The following is a 24,366-nucleotide window of genomic DNA, read 5'->3' on the forward strand; positions in this document are numbered from 1 at the left end:
CAGGTGGCATCCTAACTAGGTGCCCGAACCACCTCAACTGGCTCCTTTCGACGCGAAGGAGGAGCGGCTCAACTCCGAGTCCCTCCCTGATGACCGAACTTCTCACCTTATCCCTAAGGGAGACACCAGCCACCCGGCGGAGGAAACCCATCTCGGCCGCTTGTATCCGCGATCTCGTTCTTTCGGTCATGACCCATCCTTCATGACCATAGGTGGTTGGGCAACCATTAGCCAATAACTAAGGTAACACCCGCCCACCTTATCATCTGAATCTCCTCCGAGAGCACCAATGTGTATTTTAAATTGAAAGCAACAGACACAGAATCAGCAGTATTTGTTATACGGATTACGGCATGCTCCATGCACGATCTGTTTAGTATTTCGAGCCAAACACTTCAGAGACATGTTTTGTATATTTTTACAAAACATGTATCAATCATATATTGTTGAAATAGAGTATAATAGGGGACCATTAAATCCCAATATGATACACTATGGAGTGAATTAATTTAACTGCATGTTAACGTATTCATTTTATTGATTCAATAGGTGATAAAGACTGAGATTGCAGAGAAAGTCCAACATTGGTATTCCTGGAGCTGCCTCACTGTAAAATCATGTTGGTGTCAAACAAGGCAACTCGCCTCCTGTTACTATGGTGATTGTGCACTGCATATTGTGCATCATTTGAAAACTGAAATTCATTTTAGAATTAATTTCTATGTAAACTAAAGTAAAAGATGTTGTCCTGTCAGGTTAACATATCCAACTGGGTGTATATTGATCAAAGTATTTTGGATGTTTCACACCTTTTCCAAAGGAGGCCATGTAAGAAAGTGTCAAACTGAAATTTGTAGAAAATGACATGGTGAGAGGAAAAGTCAATTTACACTGGAAAAAGAAATAGCAGCAAAAATATGTCTCAGCTGTGATGATACAGAAGAGGGAAGAGACGCTTACATGTTTAATGAAGAGCTTCACATAGAAAACTTGTTTGCATTGCTCTCCAAAGTGTGTCAGCCCCTGAATTGTTGGCATGCCGAATGGTGCCACCATCAGGGGAGTTTTCCTAATGGCAAATCAATATGTCAGACATAATTTCATCTGTGGTTGCTGGACTGTCACCGAAGCGTTCCACCTCCGATATGCAGAGCTGTTTTCAGAGAGCTGTGCTTTCATTTGGGTCATTCCCATTGTATGACATCTATCAAACCGCCCCTTGGGACGAAAACTGGAGTGTCATTATGGAAAATGATTACAAGAAAAGAGCGATAAAACACTTTGTCTGTGGGATGTCTTGCTGTTGTCACCCTTGAAATGCAGGATTGTCCTTGATGCGAAAGCCTTTTCTCCCTCAGTCCTTCTCTCCGGTTGTTTCTCTGCTGTGCCTCCAGTGTCCTTATTAGAGAGCTTACACTCCTCTGCAGTAATGGAGGCTGACGCTCATCACCCTGTAAAAAGTAGTATTGTTTTTTCCTCTAGTGAACATAGCACTCTTTACTATTATTAAATATGTGTTTGTGACACAGACACAGTTAGAATATAAAGCATTCAAAGTACACACTAACAAAGGGTTGGATGAATAATTTCAAATCATAATGAATCTTTTTAAATGACAGTTGAAGCAAAAGGAGGAGGAGGGCAGATATGTCACACAGCAGCCCAGGGATGACAAGGAGATCATGCAAATGTTAGAAATGAAGGTTGCATACTGATGGCTTTGTCACCAGGGAAATGTGAAGAGGAAGGACTTGAATACTTGTTAACCTGAGTGACAGAGGTTTTGATCGTATTTTTAAATGTATTGTATAGGGAATACAAATAGGGAAACCTTTGTTACCGTTTCCTTTCCTGTAGTGTGTTATATAGGTTTTTGTACATGGCAATGGTCTGCAAAGGCTACAATCCAACGCCTCCATTGGACTCCTTTGTTTACTTCCATAACATAGTGACATCACTATGTAATACTCTTGGTTAGCAGAGTGCTTCTTAAAGTGTGGTCCCTAGTGGTCCGTGAGTATATTAGTAACATTTCACATTTGAAATAAAAAAATACATTTAAGTTTTCCGCACTCTCGCGGGAATGTTTCCGCAATGGATTTTCACTTTCGATTGCATGATATAGCCCAGCGCAACACCTTCATCGCACATGTTGCCACTTGTTTGTACCATTTTCAGGCGATTTGTAATCTGTTCTAGAAAAACGTGTGATTTTGGATATTTGTGGAGTTAGGTGGTCCGCGAGTGTTTTTTTATTGGTTAAGTGGTCCTTGGTATGAAAAAGTTTGAGAAACACTGGGTTAGCGCATCGAACACATTGCACGTGTTAGGCTAAGGGGCGGGACATCCCTAAGCAGTTGATCAATCACAACAGAGCCGACCAGCTAACCAATCAGAGCAGACTGGGCTCTGGTTTCAGACAGAGGGTGAAAAGAGGTGCTGCAGCACAGGCAGTATGAGAAAAATAAAAAGCCTTTTGAACATTAAAGCATGGAGACATGTCACAGTAGAGGCACTAAATACAAATATAAACCGGAACATGTGTATAGTATGTCTTCTTTAATGTTCATAGAGGCTTATAGAAAATAGGAAGACTGTTTTCTGTTCTCTCTCAGTCTGCATCTCTGGTGGATTTTTAAACTGATTATGTCATTGGAGTCTAGATTAAGGACCATTGTTGTGATCTCAAGGGACACAACATAATTCCTTTTGAACATTAAAGCATTAAATACGTCACAGAGGCATACAATACGAATGAAAAACAAGCCTAATTCTGCAATGATGAAAGAATTACCGTCATCATTTATACGGTATGTATGCAAATATATAGCTTCAACCGAGTTTTCTCTCTATTGTACTTTCTTATATAATATTATGTACTTTGAGTGCAAGACAGAAAAACCGGAAAGGAGGCAGGATAAGGAGGAAGGAGGGTAGGAGTTCATGTCCCCTTGGCTCAACATGTCAAACACAGGAAATCCCTGTCAGGCTCAGGCAGCTGCTCATCCTGCGTCAGGCCTCACTGAGTACTGATGAATACTGTGTCGGGCTTCTGAGAGTTAATAGAGATGTTATGTGAATTTATTTTGACTGTGCAACCACCTGTATCGTTCTTATTCTCCCATTACCCCCGGCACTGTTCACCTGCTGGCATTATTCATACTACGGAACAATCATTCAGGTGAAGCTGTGAGCAGAATATTTCATCGGAGACCAGAGAAGTTCACATGTTTAACAGCTATATATATGAGTGTGTACTTGATGTGGGCATCGGTCCCAATTCAAAGGACTGGGGTTGAAATTGAGGGACCATTTGAAGCGTGACATCCCCTCTGTCTCGCCCTTTCAACCGTTAAGTCAATAAAGGCACTGGTTCCCGGAAAAAATAACTACACATGTGAAAATATTGTGTTGGCAGAGTTTAAGGCTATAAGATTTTATGACTATTAGTTTATGCTTTCTGTACACTTTTGTATAGCTATGGTTAAAGATGATTTCTAGCTACATATTGTGATCAAATAAATCAAACTAGAAAACGTAACTAATTTAAACTTCTGGCACTTTTCACGTCAATACGCATTTAACTTTTGTTTTGACTGAAAGCCATTTGCTAAACGGTAACATTTTAATTGGATTCCTCTTTTTATATTTCAACTTCAGTTACATTGTCATGCTGCTCTGCTCTTTTAGTACTTTTCCATTTTCCACTGTTCATTACCTCGTTTGATTAGCAGTGTGCAGCATTTTGCAAACGGTTTCATATCTTTGAAACTGTCACACGTCCACGGATAGCTTTATGTTCACTGCAACCACCTGGAACTTGGTTCTTCTCGACAGTTTGAGAATCACTGAAGGGTTTTAGCTCCAGGTGTGCAGAGACAGAACGATTGTCTAACTCTGCTACACATATCTTTGCATAATGTGCTGTATCACTATTATGTCACAGAGACTTGCTAACACTGCATGACAAACGTAACGCTCGGAACAAAACTCACATCTGTGGGTTTAGTTGATTCAACATAAAGCTATTCTCTCTAATGATTCATTTGACAGTGTATTAGCTGTGGTAAGAAATAAGCAGAAGGTGATCTATTCTGAAAAACGTGTTGTCGTTTGTAAGTCGCTTTGGATAAAAGCGTCTAGCAAGTAACATGTAATGTAATGTAATGTGTTGGTATTTAAAACACTGAAGTTGTGATTTACTTAAAGGAGTAATATTTAACCTGGTCCACTTTGAGGCCATAAGCCTTTAAAACAATATTTTGGCACAATAGCAATTCAACAAGAGGAGCATTGATCTGAGGATTGTTCATTACTGTACTGGAGCGGCCGCCTGCTGCCCGGAGCGGCCGCTCTGCTGCCCAGAGAGGCCGCTCTGCCTCTCAGGAGCTCCTGGGGCCGGCCACAGGCAATACTGAAGGTGAAGACACTTCATCACAAAATGGATGAACCTTCACGTTGCTGGATCCTGCTGCAGCTCAGGGGGCAGCTGGGAACCTTGATGCAGTCTGATGGGGCAGCACATCCTTAAAGAAGCCAGAATGGGCAGTATATCTGTTACGTATAATTTAAATACATTTAGAGAATAGTATTTGGTTCAGTAACTTACTATTATCATCTGCCATCAATGTGACATCCCCTCATTGCTGATAAACTGTTATCAGGCTTTTAAACACTTTTAAACATTTACATTTTTGGCTCGGGGAAAATGCCTTATTGTACATGTAAAACCCTGTTACCAAAGTTTAAGTTCAATTTGAATGTAAAGTATATATATATATATTTATTTGACTAAATACTACAGTAGGTACCACGCAAACTCTTTAGTACATAAATGGCTTTTCTTATTTGAACTCAAACTAATTTAACAGATTTGTCATTAACAGTTCATCAGCTGATTATTTGCCTCTTTATTAAATTCATAATTTTGTCTAATAAATGCAACAAATCGTAAAACAAGGCCAACGGACGAAAGTGTTGTAATTGAACTGCTTTATTTAGGTGACTGACTGCCTTCAGACCATATTATCCGTTTTTTGTAGATAGGACAAAGAAAAGCATCATATCCTCACATTTAAAAAAACAAAACTATAAAATATATTATCCACAGATAATAGGACCATTCCCAAATTAGCAAAGTCACATACAGCCCTATAAAACAGAGTGACTGAAGTGGGGAGCCAAAAAACACCACCGGCCATTTTCTGCTGCTACAGCGCTTTGATTGTGACCACACAGAAGTAGCTGCTGGCAGAATCAGCAGCTTAAGATGAAGAATGGCGTAAAAGCCAAAAAGCTATTTATCACCCCTTGAAGCAATGATAAATACACTATAGTGATGTGCCAGAGGAAGAAGCACAGGGATTTAAATGTGGACTGTCAACCGTTATTTCCCTCATCTGATGTCAGCAATGTATGCGAGCTGCTGAAGGTAACAGGACGTCTGATAGAGGCTGACAGTCTTTCATCACGTGTATTTGCAGGGACGTTTTCTGCTGCTCTTTGACAACGTGAGAATGTTCTCCTCAAGGCCTTCTGCAGCCGCTCCTAACCGCCGCCTACGCCTGATTAGACAGCACCGTTAACATTTCCTTTGCCAGGAAGCCATATACACTTTTATACTTAACTCTTGAGCTGAACATTTTCATATTAGGAGATTTGCTATGTGGACTTTTCTCGGTAAGAGGAAGTCCCATGCTTGTTAGGTAAGTCATATTACCACTGAGCAGAAAAGCTTGTTTCACGGTGCTCAGAAGCCTGTCTTTGATTTATAAATCATTTTTACTGAGAAGGAAGATGTCATTCAGTTATTTTGAAATCTAATTTATAGTTGCCCCAGAACCTGTTTTCATGGTCTTTTTTATTCTGGATCTGGGAACAAGACAACATGCTCTCCAATGTTGGGCAAGTTACTTCCAAAATGTAATATATTACATATTACTGTCTTTTGAAAGTAATAAGTTACATTACAATATTACTGTCTCTGAAATGTAATGAGTTACACTACTTTAGTTACTTTTTAGTTACTTTCACCAAAATAACCTCAAAAGAATGGCTAGGTATTTTAAATGCTGAAATGTAGTTTAGTGCAGCTCATTATACATCCAGTGAAAGGCGGTGTGGTATAGCATAACAACTGTGTAGGCCCTTAAGGCTACTAACAACTTGTTACGGCTTAGTTGAATTCTTAACATGTGACACGTTGTTAATCCAGTACAGACCGCTGTCAAGGACTATAATGAAGGTTGCTAAGGAGGATCCAGAAAGAGAAAGGAAAATAGGTTAAAAGACGGAGCGCTGGACGTCAGATAAATCACCAGGAGAAGGCAGAGAGGAAGTAAACACTAACAGGACACGGAATGGGCTCTGTAGTTTGTTTAGTATTGGCCGTGTACAGGCCCGGTTCCAGAACAACATGACTCAGGGTGCCTCTGAGGTTACAGGGGGCGCAGCAGTAGTAGATTTACATGAGCAATAGTGGCCGGCAACAGCAATGAAAAATAGCATTGATGGTCCCAATGAACAGATTATGGCATTTGTTATGTTTTGAAACCAAGCAAGTGAGAACATTTCAAGTTCGTTAAAAGTGCAATCCTGAAATATTTCATACAGTCCAAAGTGGACTATGGCAAAGAAAAGCACAACAGCTTCAAAGCTACTGATAAAAGAAATGAGAACATATTGTAGATCAAGGCAAATATTATTTGAACCAGCTCATGGTTTGAAATGGCAAACATTGAAAGTCAAAAGTATTATTAAAACCATGTACTAAATCATCACTTTGGTCCCATCATATACTCTGGGAAGAGAATATTTACTGTGCTTGAAAACTGGTATCACATCATCATGTGAGGTTGACTTTGTGACCTGGAGAACATTTCAGCTGCAACATCAGCTCGTTGATAAGCTTGGGATATGAGATATTTTTGTAGCCATTCGTGGTGAAGGCATCTGTGCTATTGTATGCATTATGTTTGACCCAACATTTCTACAGGCATGGCAGAATATGGCACTATTTTCACATATTCTAGCCCTTGTCTATTTGTATACCACGAGCTGCAAAATGACCACCTAACCCCACTGTACAGGCGGGTACTTGTTTAGATTTACCTGGGCAGGCTCTGTTTCGCCGTGGTATCCTGGCTGGCACCTGCGGGCCGCAGAGGGGCGGCGTAGTTTCGGGCGACAAAGACTGCTGCTCCGGGGGCGAGGGCGGCGAGTCAGGCGGGAGTAAGCTAGTGTCCACAACGAGGGTAACGTGATGTCCCCATCTGACCCGTTGCTACGGTCTGCAGTAGATGCAGTGTTGCTGGCGTTTAGTGATGGTTGCTTTAACCATTTTCGTATAAATGATTATCCACAGATGTGTGTCACTGCTGTGTTAGCACTTTGGAAATGATGCACGTGCAGCGGAGCAGGTCACGCGCACCCTCTTTTTTTAATAGAGGGTGCATAACATTCAACTGCCCCGAAGATCCCGACGCGAAGCCTGAAGGGTAAACACACCAGGTTTACTAATCTACCCGCACAATTTGTCTGGTGTCGGAATGTCTCACTATGTTAGTACATTCTTAAAAAACAAAACACCATTTAATTGCGGGTTCAAATGTGTTGTCACTGCGTTACTGAGCATTGTAACGGGTAATATATTACCCACATTTCATTAGTAATGCGTTACATTACTTCGTTACAGCAAAAAGTAATATATTACTGTAACTCCGTTACTTTTGTAACGCGTTACACCCAACACTGATGCTCTCAAGCAAAACTGATTGATCGTCGACAATCATATCACCATTACTACTCTCTCCAGAAGAAAATAAAAAGGCTCCATCTTATTTCTGTGTATCAAACGTGTATCCTCATGTCAAACTGGCACATTTGTACAAAAATCGTTGCTATTAAATCTGCTCAGAACTTTGGACTGGAAAATAGGACACTGTTGGATTTCTCACACTCCTGCCGACTCGGACAAATAATTTGTGCTGACGTCGCTGAGTGGAAATAATAGTTTTTAACGTGATGTCATGGTTGTCAATAAACAGTGCTCATCCCTGTTAGCAGCAAAACTGTTTCAAAGTTTACTTTTGAACACACAGTTGTACTAACAACGATAATCTGTATGTGTATCTTACCTATTGTCTGACAGATTGTTAACAATGCTATTCCTGACACCTGTTGCTGAGGTTCAGTGTTTCCACTTAATTGTAACTGCTTTTATATAAAGTGAAAACCACATAGTTTAATTTTAAAATTAAAGGCTAGACGTTGAAACTTAAAAGCAAATAACATGATGAATGAGAATAATATATGTATATTTTTTTTATGTTCAGATTGTGAAAACTTTAATTTGTTAATTGAGTTAAAAAAAAAAGTCATTTATACAAAGTGTGGTATGCAATCACAGTTTATCAGTTTTATAAATAACTAGCGAAATTTCAATTTGAGATTTTCCGAACCTTCCTCAAAATGATAATCTACTTTTCAGCAGTGGAGTAAACTCATATTTCCAGCATGTAGAAGGAACCGAGTGGGATTAATACTATGTTGAAATCACATGTTCTGTCACTGCTGCCCTCTTGCCCTCCATGAGCCTCCCTGCTCTGTGGGGATAAATAGAGAGCGGGTCCATTTCGCTCCGGGACATACAGAGCGCTGATATGGGAGCAGAGTTGCTGACAGATGTAATTCCAGGACCGGTTGCCATTTGGCTTAAGAAAATGGCCATGCCAACAAATGCTTTGAGTTGATCCATCAACTTTGAGGCCAGAGAGTCATCAATACCAGCTCGAGTGGATCATTTGTTGTTTCAGAGACCGAAGATTAGACCCATGCAGTTCATAACACTCAATTTAACAAGCGAGTCCAGAGCACAGCACCTGTTGGGGCACTAAAATTGCTTTATCGCTCCTTTTCCTTACATTTATTATAATAAAGGCAAGTTGTCAGTCTCAAATTAAGTGCCTCAGCTTTTTGTGCAAGAGGTCTTTTGAAACACTACCAGTAGCTGTGTGTAAAGCAACTCATCTGCCAACATATTGAAACTCTAAATGTTTAACTTGTCTTCCTGAATGAGCCAACATACAGAAGTTCTGTATTAAATGAGCTGTCCTTCAAATGTTAAATGGTTTGGTAATGTAGTCAGATAGCCCCTCTCATTCAGTATCACACTAACTGCAGGCCACTTCACTGCATTGGCTTTCAAGTGCCTCAGACAACTTCCGAACCAGTCATAAGACCAGCCTACAAATACAGAATTCCTTAAATCCAGCAAATCCAAAACCTCAGCCAACACAGCTCATCAATCAGTCCATTTTGTAAGTTCAACTGTCAGTTAAACATGAAAAGCAGCCTGACGTACTGTACAGGCATTTCTGAATTCATCACCAACACATTTTTCTCATCTTCGCAATGTTGAGCTGAAAAGCACGTGAGTTTTCCCAATTTCAACCGGACAGGAAAAGACAGGATACAGACTAATACCTGAAATCAGTGATTGGTTAAGTGGTTATCTGTAACGGTTACACATATAATAATACCCTAAGACTATTAGCAGTAAAAACCAATGATGTAATGACAATGAAATGTAAAGAGTTTAGTAAGATTACCAAAACTGTCCAAAACCTAATAAGCAGTTCAATGAAATGTATTTTCTTAATAGCATACTTATCTTACAGATTAAAAAACCTATTGGAAAGAGCATCAATGCCATCACCGTTTCTCTCAATCCAATCTAATTCCACACATTCCCATGCAGATGTTTGTTTTATTAACATCAGCTCATCTCCCCATGAGTACATTTCAAAACCCATCATAAACGGCGACACAGCAAGCGAGAAAATTGCTTCCTGTCATTTTTTTTTTAAATCTACTGCATCTCTCATAGGGAAGTATCCAACAGCACCACTTTGTGTCACCAACATGGCAGAGACAGGTTAAAGAGGAAGAGTAGGGCTAGTTATTCAAGAAAAAATAAGAACTAGAAATGATAATGACGGCTTACTTGATTGGTTTCCTTTATGACAATTCGCTGAGAGGTGAAAATTACCATCACCCTTCTACACTTCCTACCCCCTTATTCTGAGGCTCTGACCACTCCATCCTCTCACAACCTTCATTTTGAATACACATCTTTAAAGGTTAGTGACAGCTTTTTGCACTGTTGAAATTATATTGCGACCACCAACATGAACAGAGTCACAAGGTGAAAACAATACCAGCGTCAATGTCACGGTTGGAATAAGATACAAATGTGATGTTTGGTTATTCATAATGCAATGCCATTTCAATTAATAACATAATCCGGGACCTTGTATTTTCCTCGTCTCCCAGTCTAATCTGCTCTAGCTACTTCTTTACATGAGCAGAGGCAGACAGAGAGCACGCTTTATCTGCAGCTCAGTCTCATCTGAGCGGGGTAACCTGACTCTCACCAGCTTCACATTCATCCACAGTTCAGCCTCATTTTCCCAGCAGTACATCGCGTTAACCCCGGGCTCATCATGTGATCCAGACCAGTGCGGCTCTCAGATATCAACCTGTAGACTCGGCAGGTCCCTGAGAAAGAATCCAGACTATGCAGACAATGAACTCAGACATCCATGTGTTTGAAAGGTAATTCATATTTAAAGAAACACTGTCTACACACACATATTATACAATACACAATACGTCGTAGGTCTTGGATCAAATGTTGAGAGTTATAAATGGTAGACACATGGTCTTCACAATAAAGGTGAATTACAATGATACAAACAAATTAGGGTCATTCATTTTCTATCTTGATAATATGAAAGTCAATTGGTTCAAGTGACTTGTTATGCAAATTCAATACAATACAGCTTTATTTATAAAGTACTTTAAAACCTCCAGACCAAAGTGCTGTACAGTCAAATAAACAAACAAACATACAAAAACATCACACAGCACAGCTCCCACACCATGAAACAAGTACAAGTAAAAAACAATATACCTTGTACAAAATACCTGTTACTAGTATACATTTTCATTTATTTAGTATTTTCCCATGTTCCATGCAGTAGCAGGTCACCCTAAATACATTTTAGCCATCCTCTTATATATTTCAGAGAGGATCACATTTGGTAGTTTGGACTATCTTTGTGGCTCAGCAGTCTATAATAATTATAATAGGATATTATTCTGTAATTGTTCCCCTGCGCGAAATTCAATTCATTCGATCCCCTCAGCCCTGAGCAGGGAGGTGAGAGCAGTGACAGCACCTCAGGGGCTATGGGGGGGTTTAGTGTCCTGCTCCTGAATACTTTTGAGGGGGTTTGTTGGAACGACTGAGCCTGCGAACTGAACTCTTCTGTTCAGGGTCAGTTTCCCTAATGCTTTCAGCCCACGGTTTCCCACGCTCTCCTCCCAGTATTTCACTCCCACTCACCCGCAGCTGTATTTCTGATAAGTGTGAGAAAAACACAATCTGTGGATAATGTACCAATAAACTCAGGATTTTACCTATACTCTTGTTTTTCCGGCATAAATCAATTCAATTCATTTTCTCTCCCTCTCAGGGGCCTAAGCAAGTCGCAGCATGCATTGGATGAAAGGCAGAGAAACATTGGAAGACTTGCCAGTTTATCACAGGCCTCTGATCAGTGATTTGCATAAATCAATTGGTACACAGTTTAATAAATCAGAGGGGGGATATTATTCATCTGCGTAGTGCTATCCAACATTTTCATTACTTTGATCCCATCTGAGTGTATTTGTGTAATGCAAACAACTGATCACCACAGTAAAGGCAGCTCTGCACATTAGACTGCTGGTCAGCAGCCAGACATTACATACTGGACGATCAATTCATTGAAATAACAACACCGCAGCCAAAAGCAGATCTTAATTGAAAGCTATGTGAAGCTTAAACCGGCTTCTTCATTATGAACGGATTGTCACTGCTACCTTAATGCTGTGCTTAGATGCTGCGCAGGCAAAAGCAACACCACGGGGGGGCTATGGGGGCTAGCTATACTTTCACCAAGTTGTTGTTGCTTTAGCACTCATTGACACTTTGTTTCATACTGATATTCTGTACAAACTGTGAAGTCCACTGAGACAAATGTAACATTTGTGATATTGGGCTATATAAATAAACATTGATTGATTGATTGATTGATTGATTGATTGATTGATTGATTGATTGATTGATTGATTGATTGATTGATTGACGTTGTTATGTTGCTAAATAAAAATTAAAGCAGGCTAACGGCTAAAACATGGCTTATGGCATTTCTTAGACTGAACAAAACAGGCTGACAGCGTGAGATTTGTAAACGTTCCAACGCCTCATTGAAGCACTGAAAAAAGCACAACTTTAATTTGTAGCACTCAAGTGTTGGGCTTCAGTTTGTTGCTTCATGTCAATAAGCCTGTTGCCTTTTCATTAACTTAGTTTAAAAAATAATTTGTTGCCAGAGTAAGAAGCAGTTGATGCTGATATTTGTATATTATTGAAATGGACTCATTCTCAAGGCTGCAGTGCTCAAAATTGAACAAAATTACTGTTGCAGAAACATCAGTGTAATTTAACATCTATGTATTTCTGTTGTGATGTTCTCCAGCTGCGAAGTTTGATTGTTTGTGCAAGCATTCCCACTCACGGCATCCCAATAAAAATGCTATTTGTATGACTTCACCTTCCCCAAAATGCCCACCTGGGTGTATTTTGTTTTGCTTTACTACGTTTCAGCAAGCACAATGTGCTGCATTGGCTACAGAGCCAGGGCATTTGTAATGTTTATGGCAGCCTCGTCCGTCCCACGGGGGTCCAATGAGAAGGAATATTAGTGTTCTGAGCTATTAGGAGAGCAGAGACTGAGACTGACAATGAAAAACACCAGAGAGAAGGCTCGCAGTCTCCTCAGCAACGGATATTTTTAGAGGTGGTTTTTTAGACGTGGCTCAGATGTTAACAGTGGTATAGGATGAGTGTTGTGGAGAGAAACACAGCTCGTGATGTTTTCAGCAGTATATGCGTCAAAAAGGACGACTCCCTGCATCAGTAGATATGACTTTGCCCTTATATTATGTACAGATAAACGTGACGATAAATTAATGTTTGTATTAATTGTTTGCTTTGTGAGACCTAAATCACTACCCAGAGACTCAGAATAGTTTTACACACACCACTGATTGTTAATCTGCATGATTATCATGTCATTTTGATAAATAACTATAATTAATCAACATCAAAAACACATGCTTACAGGTCCTTCAAATGTGTAATTAATTGCTTTATAATTGTCTTTCTATATGCTACTAAGAAGTATTAGGTGAGAAATGGTCTGATGAGGAGCGGTGTGCAGACATGAGGACGATTCTGCCTAATTACATTCTGTCTAATGGCAAATTGGAAGTGTTTTATTGAAAATCTGTTACATCTTTAAGAGACTTGTTAAAATAATTATAAAATATGTAATGGGCATAACCTATAATTACTTAGACAAATTGAAAGCCACTTAGGTTGTATGCAGAATGTCTGCATAGCTAACTCAACGTGTGGAAGATATTTGAAAAAGCACAGATCAAATACTATTATGTATTGTAGGTGTGTGTGTGTGTGTGTGTGTGTGTGTGTGTGTGTGTGTGTGTGTGTGTGTGTGTGTGTGTGTGTGTGTGTGTGTGTGTGTGTGTGTGTGTGTGTGTGTGTGTGTGTGTGTGTGTGTGTGTGTGTGTGTGTGTGTGTGTGTGTGTGTGTGTGTGTGTGTGTGTGTGTGTGTGTGTGTGTGTGTGTGTGTGTATGCATGTTTGTGTATTGACAAGAATAAAGGTGTGACATTGTGACATAAATGGGGGGAATTTAAGAGTATGCTTCAAATAGAAAAAGAGAAATTCATATTTGCTGCAGGTAGCGATGAGAGTCTTGTTTAGTAGCTGCTTCCTGTCACGGAGTTTGAATCGGGGTCCTCGATTCAAGGCACCGTGTCTTTGCCCATCCTCTACTTAGAGAGCAAAGGATGGACAGGTGCATGGATGAATGGCTAGTGTTAGCAATACAACAAATTGTGGTGTCGACCATACAACTAACAGAGTAACAACACTGTGCCCGTGGAGGGTCTTGTTCAGTGTGCATCAACTCCCCCAGGATGGGCTCTTATTTCCCCCGCTCCTCCTCCTGCTCTTCCCTCTGCTGCTGGTGATGTGAGAAGAGAAGGAAAGCAAGGGATGAGTGCTCTGCTTCTACACAGCAGATGTTGGGGGAATGTGGGACTGAAGTATCAGCGAGGCAAAGACATATAATCTATTGATTGATAGAGTCTCTGAGAGCAGAGAGCTGCTGCTGCTACATTTCCCATGTGCCTCTCTGGGTAGTGTAGGTGTAATGACACAGAGAGGCAGACAAATAAACATCTGCTTCAGTTTAAATAAAGCCTGAACAATCTGAAGCATGTGGTTTGTAGAAAAGGACACACTAAGAAATGCTTTACTTGTATACTTTTTTAAATCACCAGATGTTAAAACATACTTTAGTAAGTGCAATACAATAAGGGGAACATGAGAGCATCATGAACTTGGGATAAAAGTGAGTGTGAGGTCGCCATTGTCAGTAGGTGTCTGTCGATATGTGAATGTGCCACCTGTGCATACTTTATGTAAATAATTAATGTGTTAAGATGTTATTGTTTTTTATGGTGTATTCTGTTGAACTGCAGGACGGAGCCCAGAACACATTTTCTTACGGGAACATATATATTGTGTTCTCTTGTATCATATCGAAATGCTGCCTCCAATGTCAATTAAAAGAGTAAATAAATGTATCATACAAAGTTGAATATTCATAATCAAGACACCTATATAAAGTATTATGCTCTTCCATTAAATGTACTTATCTCCAGCTTAATATATCACTCTCAGGTCAAACTTAAAAACATGTACCGTTTGTTAAGTATGACATGTTGCAATAGTTAAAATAGAGTTAACTAGGATATTAAAGTTGGGTTTAAGGAACGGGAAACACAAGTAAATAAAAGGTTGGATGCTGCTGGAATGGAAACAGTATTGCCTGATTGCAGCAGGAAACAGCCCCAACAGCAAGACATGGACCAGCACACACAAAGGAATGTGAAGGAACTGCTGATCCATTAACCAGCCGACTGAATGTATCAGGCAAAACTGTGACATGCATCACTTCAGGAAACCTACACACGCATCTATTCTGAAGGAAATAAAATACAGCCACAATGAAATAGCGAAAGCACGGGTTTAGAGAGAAAGAAAACATCATTAAATTCCTCCACAATCAGAACAATGTTGTATGCTACTGACTGAAGCCTTCGCTGACTTAACAGGAAGTGACTTATTGCACCCATGAGCCCTACACCATTGTTCATTCAATGGTATCATCTAGTACTCTTTACTCATATTTCCAGTTTCTTAACCCATTAGTATCTGTGCTGGGGCAGGCTTTGTTTGATGGAGTGAGTGTGGCTGCCATGGACTGAACTAGAGGGTATCATTCTGCATTGATTGTTCATTGGGCTGGCTTTGTACCGGGTCACGAAAGGGAAATTCATTAGCATGCACATTGTCTCTGTGGCATTTTGGCAGGGCGACAAAACAGTTATCCTGAAATGTTGCATTGGGAATTAAAAAGCCTTTGCTTGTTGGTAACCAGGGGACGTCCTCTGCTGCTTTTAACCTCTCGTTCAATACCAGAGCATTTCTAAAAGGCTGAGGGCTCTGTTTAAACTAATCAGTGGGGAATTACTGTAGATATTGTTCTGGCTGTGCTGCCTAAGAAGCTTAACTAAGCAATGTGGAAAATACTGTAAGTTATGTGTTTGCCCACTTTAATTAGAAATTTGAGTATTTTTTTTCATGTTTCTCAAGGTTCAAGGTTCTTTATTTGTCAAACGAACCTAGCTACATAGTAGTTATGTCGATGAAAATCTTGTGTCACAGGCTTCTCCAACAGTGCAACACAAAACACAGATAAACAGAAAAATATTGTGCAAGTAAATAGTAAATACAAAAAGAAAAATAGTTTAAAAAAGTGAAATAGTGCAAATCATTGAAATATGATATATTAGGTAAATAGATAAATATTTTTTAAGTAGCAGCCAGATGAATATTGTGGATGTTGTTTCAACAGTTCAGGTGTTTAACCAACACATTCTCACTCCCAACTCGGCCTATGTTGACGTTATGTCAGGGTCCCTGTCGTCACTTTCCAACGCAAGGGGGGCCCTTTAGCGTCGAGTAACTATCAGGGAGTCCCATTGACTTGCATAGAGCTCCCTGAACGTTGGTAATAGACGAGTTGGGATGGCGGCGAAATGCTCTCCGCAGATCCATTCTCACAGCGTTTATCAACCTTTTTCTTACTCAATATCAAGCCACACTTATTGTGTTTACTTCTTCAACTCGTCTATTACCAACGAGCTCTATGCCTGTGGGAGGAAACTGTCCCTGAGTCTGGAGGTTTGAGTCCGGATGCTGCGGTAGCGCCTGCCAGACGGCAGCAGACAGAACAGTTTCTTCTCTGTTTCTCTCGTAAAAATAGCTCAGTCTTCAGGCAGAGATTGAGTACACCATGGTTTTTACTTTGACCAAAATGAAATAACCTGTGTAATAAGAAAAATGACTCTGAACAAATGGAACCAGTTTTCAATTACACAATTTATGTACTTTGAAATGCTACCAAATTACCCTGGTCTGCCTGGCAGGACCATAAACAGAATTGATGGGTCTCCACGTCTCAAAGTTGCCCCTTGTGGTCCAGGGAAAGATTTATTTTAATACCTTGCATTTCTCTTTCTCTGAAATATTGCACCTGTGTAGATATAATACAAAAGTCTAGAGAACTGGATAAGATTTGTGCGGGTTAAAAGAAAGAAGAAGAACAATCCAACGTATATTTCTTAGTGATCCAGAGTTCGATGAAAGACACACAGGAATCTGAGGCATTAATATGCATTTGATATTATGTCAGCTAATGAGATCCGTTCAGATGATTTAAAGAAGATAAGGTCGTTGTTTTTGATCTTGAATCTTCTTTTGTCTCCCAATTAGGTGGTCTGTGCATTTCTCAGTCTGTGAAAATACCCCGAGAACCGAGACCTGGAGAGTTTGACAAGATCATTCGCCGGCTGAGTGAGAACCCTAACGCCAGAGTGGTCATTATCTTTGCCAACGAGGACGACATCCGGTGAGTATCTTCCCTGCTTTCAGTTATAGAACTTTTAACTCAACTTGTCCAAACCACTGCTTGATACTCCCTTTATAACATTTACATCACACTTTTTGTTCGATAAGTTGTGAGGAAACATTAAGGGAGAGCGGTTAAAGAGATTTTCAAAAATCGGCTAATGTCTCTTGTGATAAATGTTGTTAAGAAATGTTTTTACCAGCATAACGGAATGAAATAGCATTTTCCTTGTGAACAGTCTATTTAATCTCTGCTGCTACTTGAGTTAAAATGGCAAATATGATTCTATTTGGCTGTAATCACATTTTCTAAAGTGTTTCCTAGGATGTTGTAGACAAATTGTAGCTCTGTGAAATAACTTCACAGTAGAGAAACTGTACATTTCTGAAAACTTCTTTACTTGAGGATTTTCCATGTCATGCTACCTTAAACAGTGTACCTTTGGATGCAAACAGTGCATTATTAAGCCATTTATTTGACAGAGCAGGTTAAGTTAACAGACAACACATTTATCAAACGGTGAATCTACTGAGACTTTATAAGTGAGGGTTTAACTGCACTCCAAGGTCATGTTGGAGGTCATGTGATATCATGGTGTCATATTGAGGGGCATTATATTCAAAGTGTTTCTAATTATTGAGTCCACTCTCTTGTTCTATCCAAAGCTCTGACATTTAGTCTGGTGTCCCTATCTATTCTGACCACACTATTATGAAAGTACATTAACAGTGACTCAGCATTCCTTGTGGGGGCACAAATGTATCAATTAAAAATGAATTCTCTAATATTAAGACTGCATTAAGAACTAGTTAATTAGCTGTAGGCTGAATCAACACACACAGCTCTGTTGTGGCGTTGTACAGGAAATGTTTCCTGGCAACCAGTTAGTAGGCCAGTGTATTCCTGGTGGAAGTGGGCAGTGATTTGGGGCGGTCTCTTGATGATGTCCAGGGCAGAAGCCCCAGTGCTCATTGACTTAATCCAGTCCTGATAAGGGGTAATAGTGCGGATATATAGTAATTACAGAAAGCTAGGGGGATTTCAGGGCTGCATGCCTGCTTTATCCTTGAACCCGGTCAGTGAGAGCTGGCAGCAGCTTATTAAGAATCCAAAACTGTCTACACAGAAAGTACGAGCTGTTTGGAGGGAGCCCTATAGTGTTAAACTAAATAGAATATACCTCCTCATCTCAGCCTCTTAAACAAAGGAAAATTAGTGCTTCGTTTTTATAATCTCTGGTAGATTGGTTTGTCCTTGGTTGTTAATGAGAAAAACACACAGCTTCATATAATTAAATAGGAGTACATTTAATTAAATAATCTTGTACTGTGCACTTCAATCACGTAAACATTAAAAACCCTGATTACTTAATGATAAAACATAATGTACGTCTCATTCACATAAGCAACAACTTTTAGGGTATTTTTAATCCAACTTAAACTCACACTCTGCAACAAGTCTTAACAGACCACTGGATCAAGCTTAAGGTATTGAGTCCTTTCCATAATGTCAGCGGCAACAAATAAGCACTTATAGCAGACATAAGTTGCTGTGAGGAATTGCATGGAGTGATTACATTGCAGTCTGTTTAGCTGCTGCCATCTTTTGCATTCTCGGACCAATTTCAGATAACTGTTGTCCCTTTTAGTCGCTAAGATACAAAAACATGAGGAAATAGGTCTCTTTATCTTTATTGTGAGTTGGAAAGTGAATATGAGCTGTTGAAGTTGACGGGAACATGCCCATCCACAACCTCAAACAGCACCTTCACTGTAGACGTATCAGCCTATCGAGTCATGTCTCTGTTATGTAATCTCCTACATTGAGGTACAAGCGGTTTAAAATACAGTAAAATGCTTAATGTGATTTTTTTCTTGGTTCCAGCATCTTTGGGGAAATACGAGGGGTGGTAATGCTTTCCTGTCTAGATGGCTGTGTTTACATTTTATGTTGCTGTGCTCAAGCTTTCCTGATATATTGTCCCTCCGCTGCTACAGCCGAGCTTTTTACAGCTCCCCAAACTTACTTCCATTGGCAACAAGCCTGGACAAATGTGGCAGGGGTGTCATTCTGCCACAGTAAGGAAGAAATACTCCACACTGGGAATGCAAAGTGTGTCTGTAGTGGCTTTACAATTCTACTTGTGCCTCAATGCAACTTTGGCAAGACTCAGAATAGAAAACTCTAGTTATGGGATAACCTATATGACACCACACTTATTCATAATGATGCATTTAAAGAGCCTTTTGACATCGCATCTTCTTTTTAATACAGACATTCACGAAAGCCTTTTCAACTCAACATTAAATGTGACTATTAAACGTTACTGTTCTCATGTGTCTCTCAAAGGCGGCTCCTCCAAGCAGCGAAAAAGGCGAATCAAACGGGCCATTTCATCTGGGTAGGTTCAGACAGCTGGGGCTCCAAAATCTCCCCCATATTGAACCAGGAAGAGATGGCTGAAGGAGCCGTCACTATCCTCCCCAAACGGCAATCCATAAAAGGTATCCATTACTCAAACGCTAGCAATGCTTCTGCCATGCTTCTGCCTCTTCTCTGCTTATTCTAGTGAATGTTGGTCTCCAATGAAAAAAATGCTTTTACATCCAACATAAATTATTTTTATTGAGGGATTATCTTGTAATATATTTTATGTTTTCTACCACTTACAAGCTAATTTGATAAATGTAGATTGCAATCGCTACTTCCTAGTAACTTTTCACATAAATGTTATTATTGTACCGTATCAATGAATATTCTCCTTACTCCATTATTAGAGCTACTGACTCCTAATCATGTTGGTAAAGAGTTGGTAAAGTGCACATAAAGTTGTTATGGCTAACATAATATGCACTGACAGACCTATAATGTATGATATAATGACATAATGTAGTTATTTGAAAACAACCTAACCATAGCAGATTGTATTTTTTGTTTCATGCCATTGAAAGTTGATATACTCTCTTATGGCTTTGGAATATTCTGCAGAACATTTAGAAGAAAACATGTTTACAATGTCAAAGAAAAGAAAATGTCAACTCATCAAAGTCAGCGCAGTGAAATGATAATGTATCTTTGGATCTCTTTCAAATACATGACCTCATTTGAACAGTTCTACTGTTAAGCTAGCAGCAAACCAAACTGAATTTGCATTGCTAATATTTTGATTGCAGAGCTTCTGTTCTCACTGGGCTTTGAGTAAATACTTGGCTCATTTGAAATCATCACCAAAGATATCCACCAGGACCCAGGCCCAAAAGAGTTTACATTTCGCTTAGCATATTCAGATGTAAAACGTGATAGATTCAATTCTAACAGCCTCTCATTTCTTTCAGGTTTCGATCGCTACTTCATCAGCCGAACATTAGAGAATAACAGAAGGAACATCTGGTTTGCAGAGTTCTGGGAAAATAACTTCCAATGCAAGCTCAGCCGGCACGCCGTGAAGAAAGGATCTGGCATCAAGAAATGCACAAGTGAGTCTACACAGCAGAGGGGGCACTCGGTCAATAGAAAGCACTCAATCATTGACCAAGTGTATCGATCGGGTCTGCTGTGAATACATTATGTGTGTGTAGATGGTATGCTGGGTGGATGTATTTGTCATCAGGGAGAAAATAATCACACTCCTCTAATTTAGGTTAAATCTAATGGGTTTAGATAAGTGAATGGGAATCTCTAAGTTTGTCCCGGAGAAATTAATGTTCCTATTACTCGTCTGTTGGCTACTTCAATTTGCAGTGGTCGACAATAGCAATCACAAAACTATGCCGCCACATACACTCAAAACATAATCAATAGTAAATCCAATCAGGCCATTAGAAACAAGCTTTCAGGTCGTTAAAATCAGTACACTCTCCAGGCCCGTCTCATCCCAGTGTGCAGAGCAACGCTGCATCTCAAGTAGTCACGGCTGACAGATTTAAAGCTCGTACAGTTTCCAGGCATTACATTCCTATATGTTCGGTGGAGAATCTCACAACACATAACAAATCTCTCTAGAAGCTGGCTGTCTTCTGCTTTCGAGAGTGAGGGTAGGGCTGCTCAATTAATCGTATTTTAATCGCAATTACGATTTTTTTTTTTTTTTTAAACAAAAAATTCAGTTGAATTACGCTTAAAGTTCAGGGTAATCAACTGTTAAAAACATACTGTCCACATTTTTTTTTTTTAATAAATGGACGTTTTCAAAATAAATGGATAATCGTTTTTAATAATGGTGATATCAATTATTGACCCAAATAATCGAGATTATGATTTTTGCCATAATCGAGCAGTTACTGTAAGTGAGAGTGGATTGTCTTGAAGGCTTGCACCCGTCTTTCATTTGCATATACTTTTTAACTAACGCTGCGCTTAAGTCAAGTCCACATAAATTGCGTGTTGCTTACAGACACATAATATACGCATTATTTGAAGATACTGCCAGTAAACAAAGTACCAGTGCGATAGTGCTTAGAAGAATGTCTATGCTTTTAAATCTCCAAGAGAGGGATGACGTGTGTCATGTTCCTTTATCTTTGAAAAGAAAGCAAACACTCCCACACACTGTCACTTACTGCTGGAATGTTTACATGCTTCAATTGTGTTTGGCTTTTACAACTTGTATTGTATAAAACAGAAAGCATAGTCGCATAAATAAACACATAGAAATACCCTCAAATATCTAACACATAACTAGAAGTCCATTTAGTAGGTTAACAAATACTTTTAAATAGCAGCCTATATAAGATACAAGATTCTACACTGCATTTTCTTCACTGTCAACTTGTTTTGAAGATAATGCGATACTTTGATTCTGTAAATGTTGCTTTCTAATCCACTGGACAATGCAAACTCATTATTATAGGACATAAACTAAATTGTTACAACAGATTAACAATCAAGGATAACAAAATGAGCAGAGATGTAATAGTCATCTGCTAAAGCAATCTACAATCCACACTTTTTAGATTTAAGGAGACCACGTGATCAGTTGTCATGGTGGATGCTCTGGCTTTAAATAGCTGTAGGCTCTGTTCTCCCTCTCCTCAGAGGCACAGTAAACATCTACAGGCAAGAGGAACAATCACTTCAGTCAAGAGCCTTTTGCAAGAACCATCCTCCCCATTGTTCATTTTGTAAGCACCATTATTTAATGTCCCCAGTTGTGCTGCTTGTTAGCCACTTTAATTCTTCATAGTATATAGACCATGCATTACTCTTCAAGTATACGTTGGAAGCATATGATAGGATAAATCTTAAAATATGATCTGTTGTTGTTTTAAAATAACCTACAATGTCAGCAGTATTTTTTAACAACACACTTAATAATGAGGAATGAATAATGTGTATCTGTGTAAAGCTTTAATCAACAACCAGTGATTGGAGAATTACATTCTTAAAGTACTTGCATGATTGTATGGGCATGGAATTATCCTTTTGGTGCAGTATCAAAGCTTTTAATCGCACACTGCAAGGCATGGGAACAGATTTATTTTCAGGTGATTTTCCAGCACTGAAAGGGACTGAGAACAACACTGTGCAGATGTATAATTCAGGTGCTACTGCTGCCATGTCCCCCCGTTGTTTTTGTATCTGCTGCCCCAGAGGCCACAATTCACTTTGTAGCTTCAGATGTACAATGTAACCCCGAGATCATTTTACTGCTTTGTATGAAGGGTGCAGCAGAGATACTATCCAAGGATCCGAGCCGGTCATAACCTCATAGTTTATTGCTCTCCATGTGATCAAATAGACACGCTGTACTGCATTATACAGAGGAACAACTCTCAGTGTGAAGCAATACAATTCAACAACACCACACACTGCTTCCAAAATGTCAATCAAGTTGAATCGTCACTTCTTTAGAACAGTTACAACAACAATTGTATAAGCTGCATGAAGTGAGGCTGTATTGTGTGTTATTTGGAATTAAAATCAGTACATGTTCGGTGCAGAAAGTCAGGTCTGTTGTAACTGTTGAGATTGCTGTAGTGTGAACCAGCAACAACAAAAAGGTGTATTCAGCAGAGTGCCGATCTCCACCAGGAGCAAGATGGAGGCAATTTGTTTTCTCCACGCTCCCAAACACGTGGTAAACTCTGCTATAATCAAACTTTCGTCATCCTAACCTTGTCAGATGTTAGAGGCATATTTAAAAACATTGTTGGGGTAGCAAATAACTAATAGTGTTGTTGCTAGCCCTTAATTCACACTAATAGATAGACGATGAATTATCTATTACAATCCACATCTGTATGGATTAACTGCTAACTCTTAGTGTTCTATATTTAATTGATGTAAAGCATTTCTAATCATCGGACATACTCCGTTATTTTGAAGCTTTCCATCAGTATCAAAGAAACAACGTGGTGTTGGATTGTACAGAATATGCGGGTGACTGGAAACTCATGATTACAGGTTCCAATTACATGAGGTAAAAATGAAGAACACACAGAAATTAAACTGGATTCTTTGCCGAGTTGAATCCAATCTTAGATCAGATCATTCGCTGTGTGCACATCATACTATAGGTTACGCTGTTAAACCATAAAACATGATCCTGTTCATTAAGAGCACAACAAATGTGAATAGTCAGACAAAGTGAGACAAATTGGTAATAAAAGAAACATTTTGCACTTTATCAAGGCATGAGATTCACCCCTCCAATCCCAGTTGCATCAGACAGAAATAAGCCGGGCTGAAACATCAGCACAAGTACTTACTGATGTTAGTCCTCACATCTTCATGTTGAAAGTGCTACAGCCTAAAACAATGACAGAAGATGTTGAGTGTTTTACTTTGTGCATCCTAAAATATGCAACATACATGAAAGTAAACAGAGCAGAGCAATTTGCCAACAGCCATATCATGCAGCACTTCCTATAATTAACGTCGCCTGTGTTTCGGGGCTGGAGGCAAAGATGAAAGCTCTGCGGGAGCGCTGCCTTTTGTTGCCGTCGATTCAGCAAATATCGAGGTGTAACATTTGAATGAAGCAAACTGACTTGAGTCACTGTGTTGCTCTGAATCCCTGCAGTCATGAGGCATCACGGATACCAGACACGAGCACATGCCTCCACAGTTGTCCTTTGCTCACTGAAGTCATGAAGGACTTCACCTGCAACCCAGCCATAATCTCTCACTTCGTCGATTCGCTCAAGCTGAATCGCAACCGTCGAGCTTTAAGTAAAGATAGTAGAACACAGAGATGT

The 24,366-nt window shown here is 39.5% G+C and overlaps 1 protein-coding gene across 1 annotated transcript in view; it reads left to right on the forward strand.

Annotated features, from left to right (window-relative positions):
* LOC117448860 (metabotropic glutamate receptor 4-like) overlaps nt 1-24,366 on the forward strand; it is a 250,368-nt gene that overhangs the window by 196,985 nt on the left and 29,017 nt on the right. The window contains exons 4-6 of the mRNA XM_034086153.2: nt 17,035-17,170; nt 19,520-19,674; nt 20,506-20,646. Coding sequence (XP_033942044.1) covers nt 17,035-17,170; nt 19,520-19,674; nt 20,506-20,646 — 432 coding nt within the window. The remainder of the gene's footprint in view (nt 1-17,034; nt 17,171-19,519; nt 19,675-20,505; nt 20,647-24,366) is intronic.

This window comes from Pseudochaenichthys georgianus, chromosome 7 (assembly GCF_902827115.2).
Source record: "Pseudochaenichthys georgianus chromosome 7, fPseGeo1.2, whole genome shotgun sequence".
In the NCBI taxonomy this organism is placed as follows: domain Eukaryota; kingdom Metazoa; phylum Chordata; class Actinopteri; order Perciformes; family Channichthyidae; genus Pseudochaenichthys; species Pseudochaenichthys georgianus.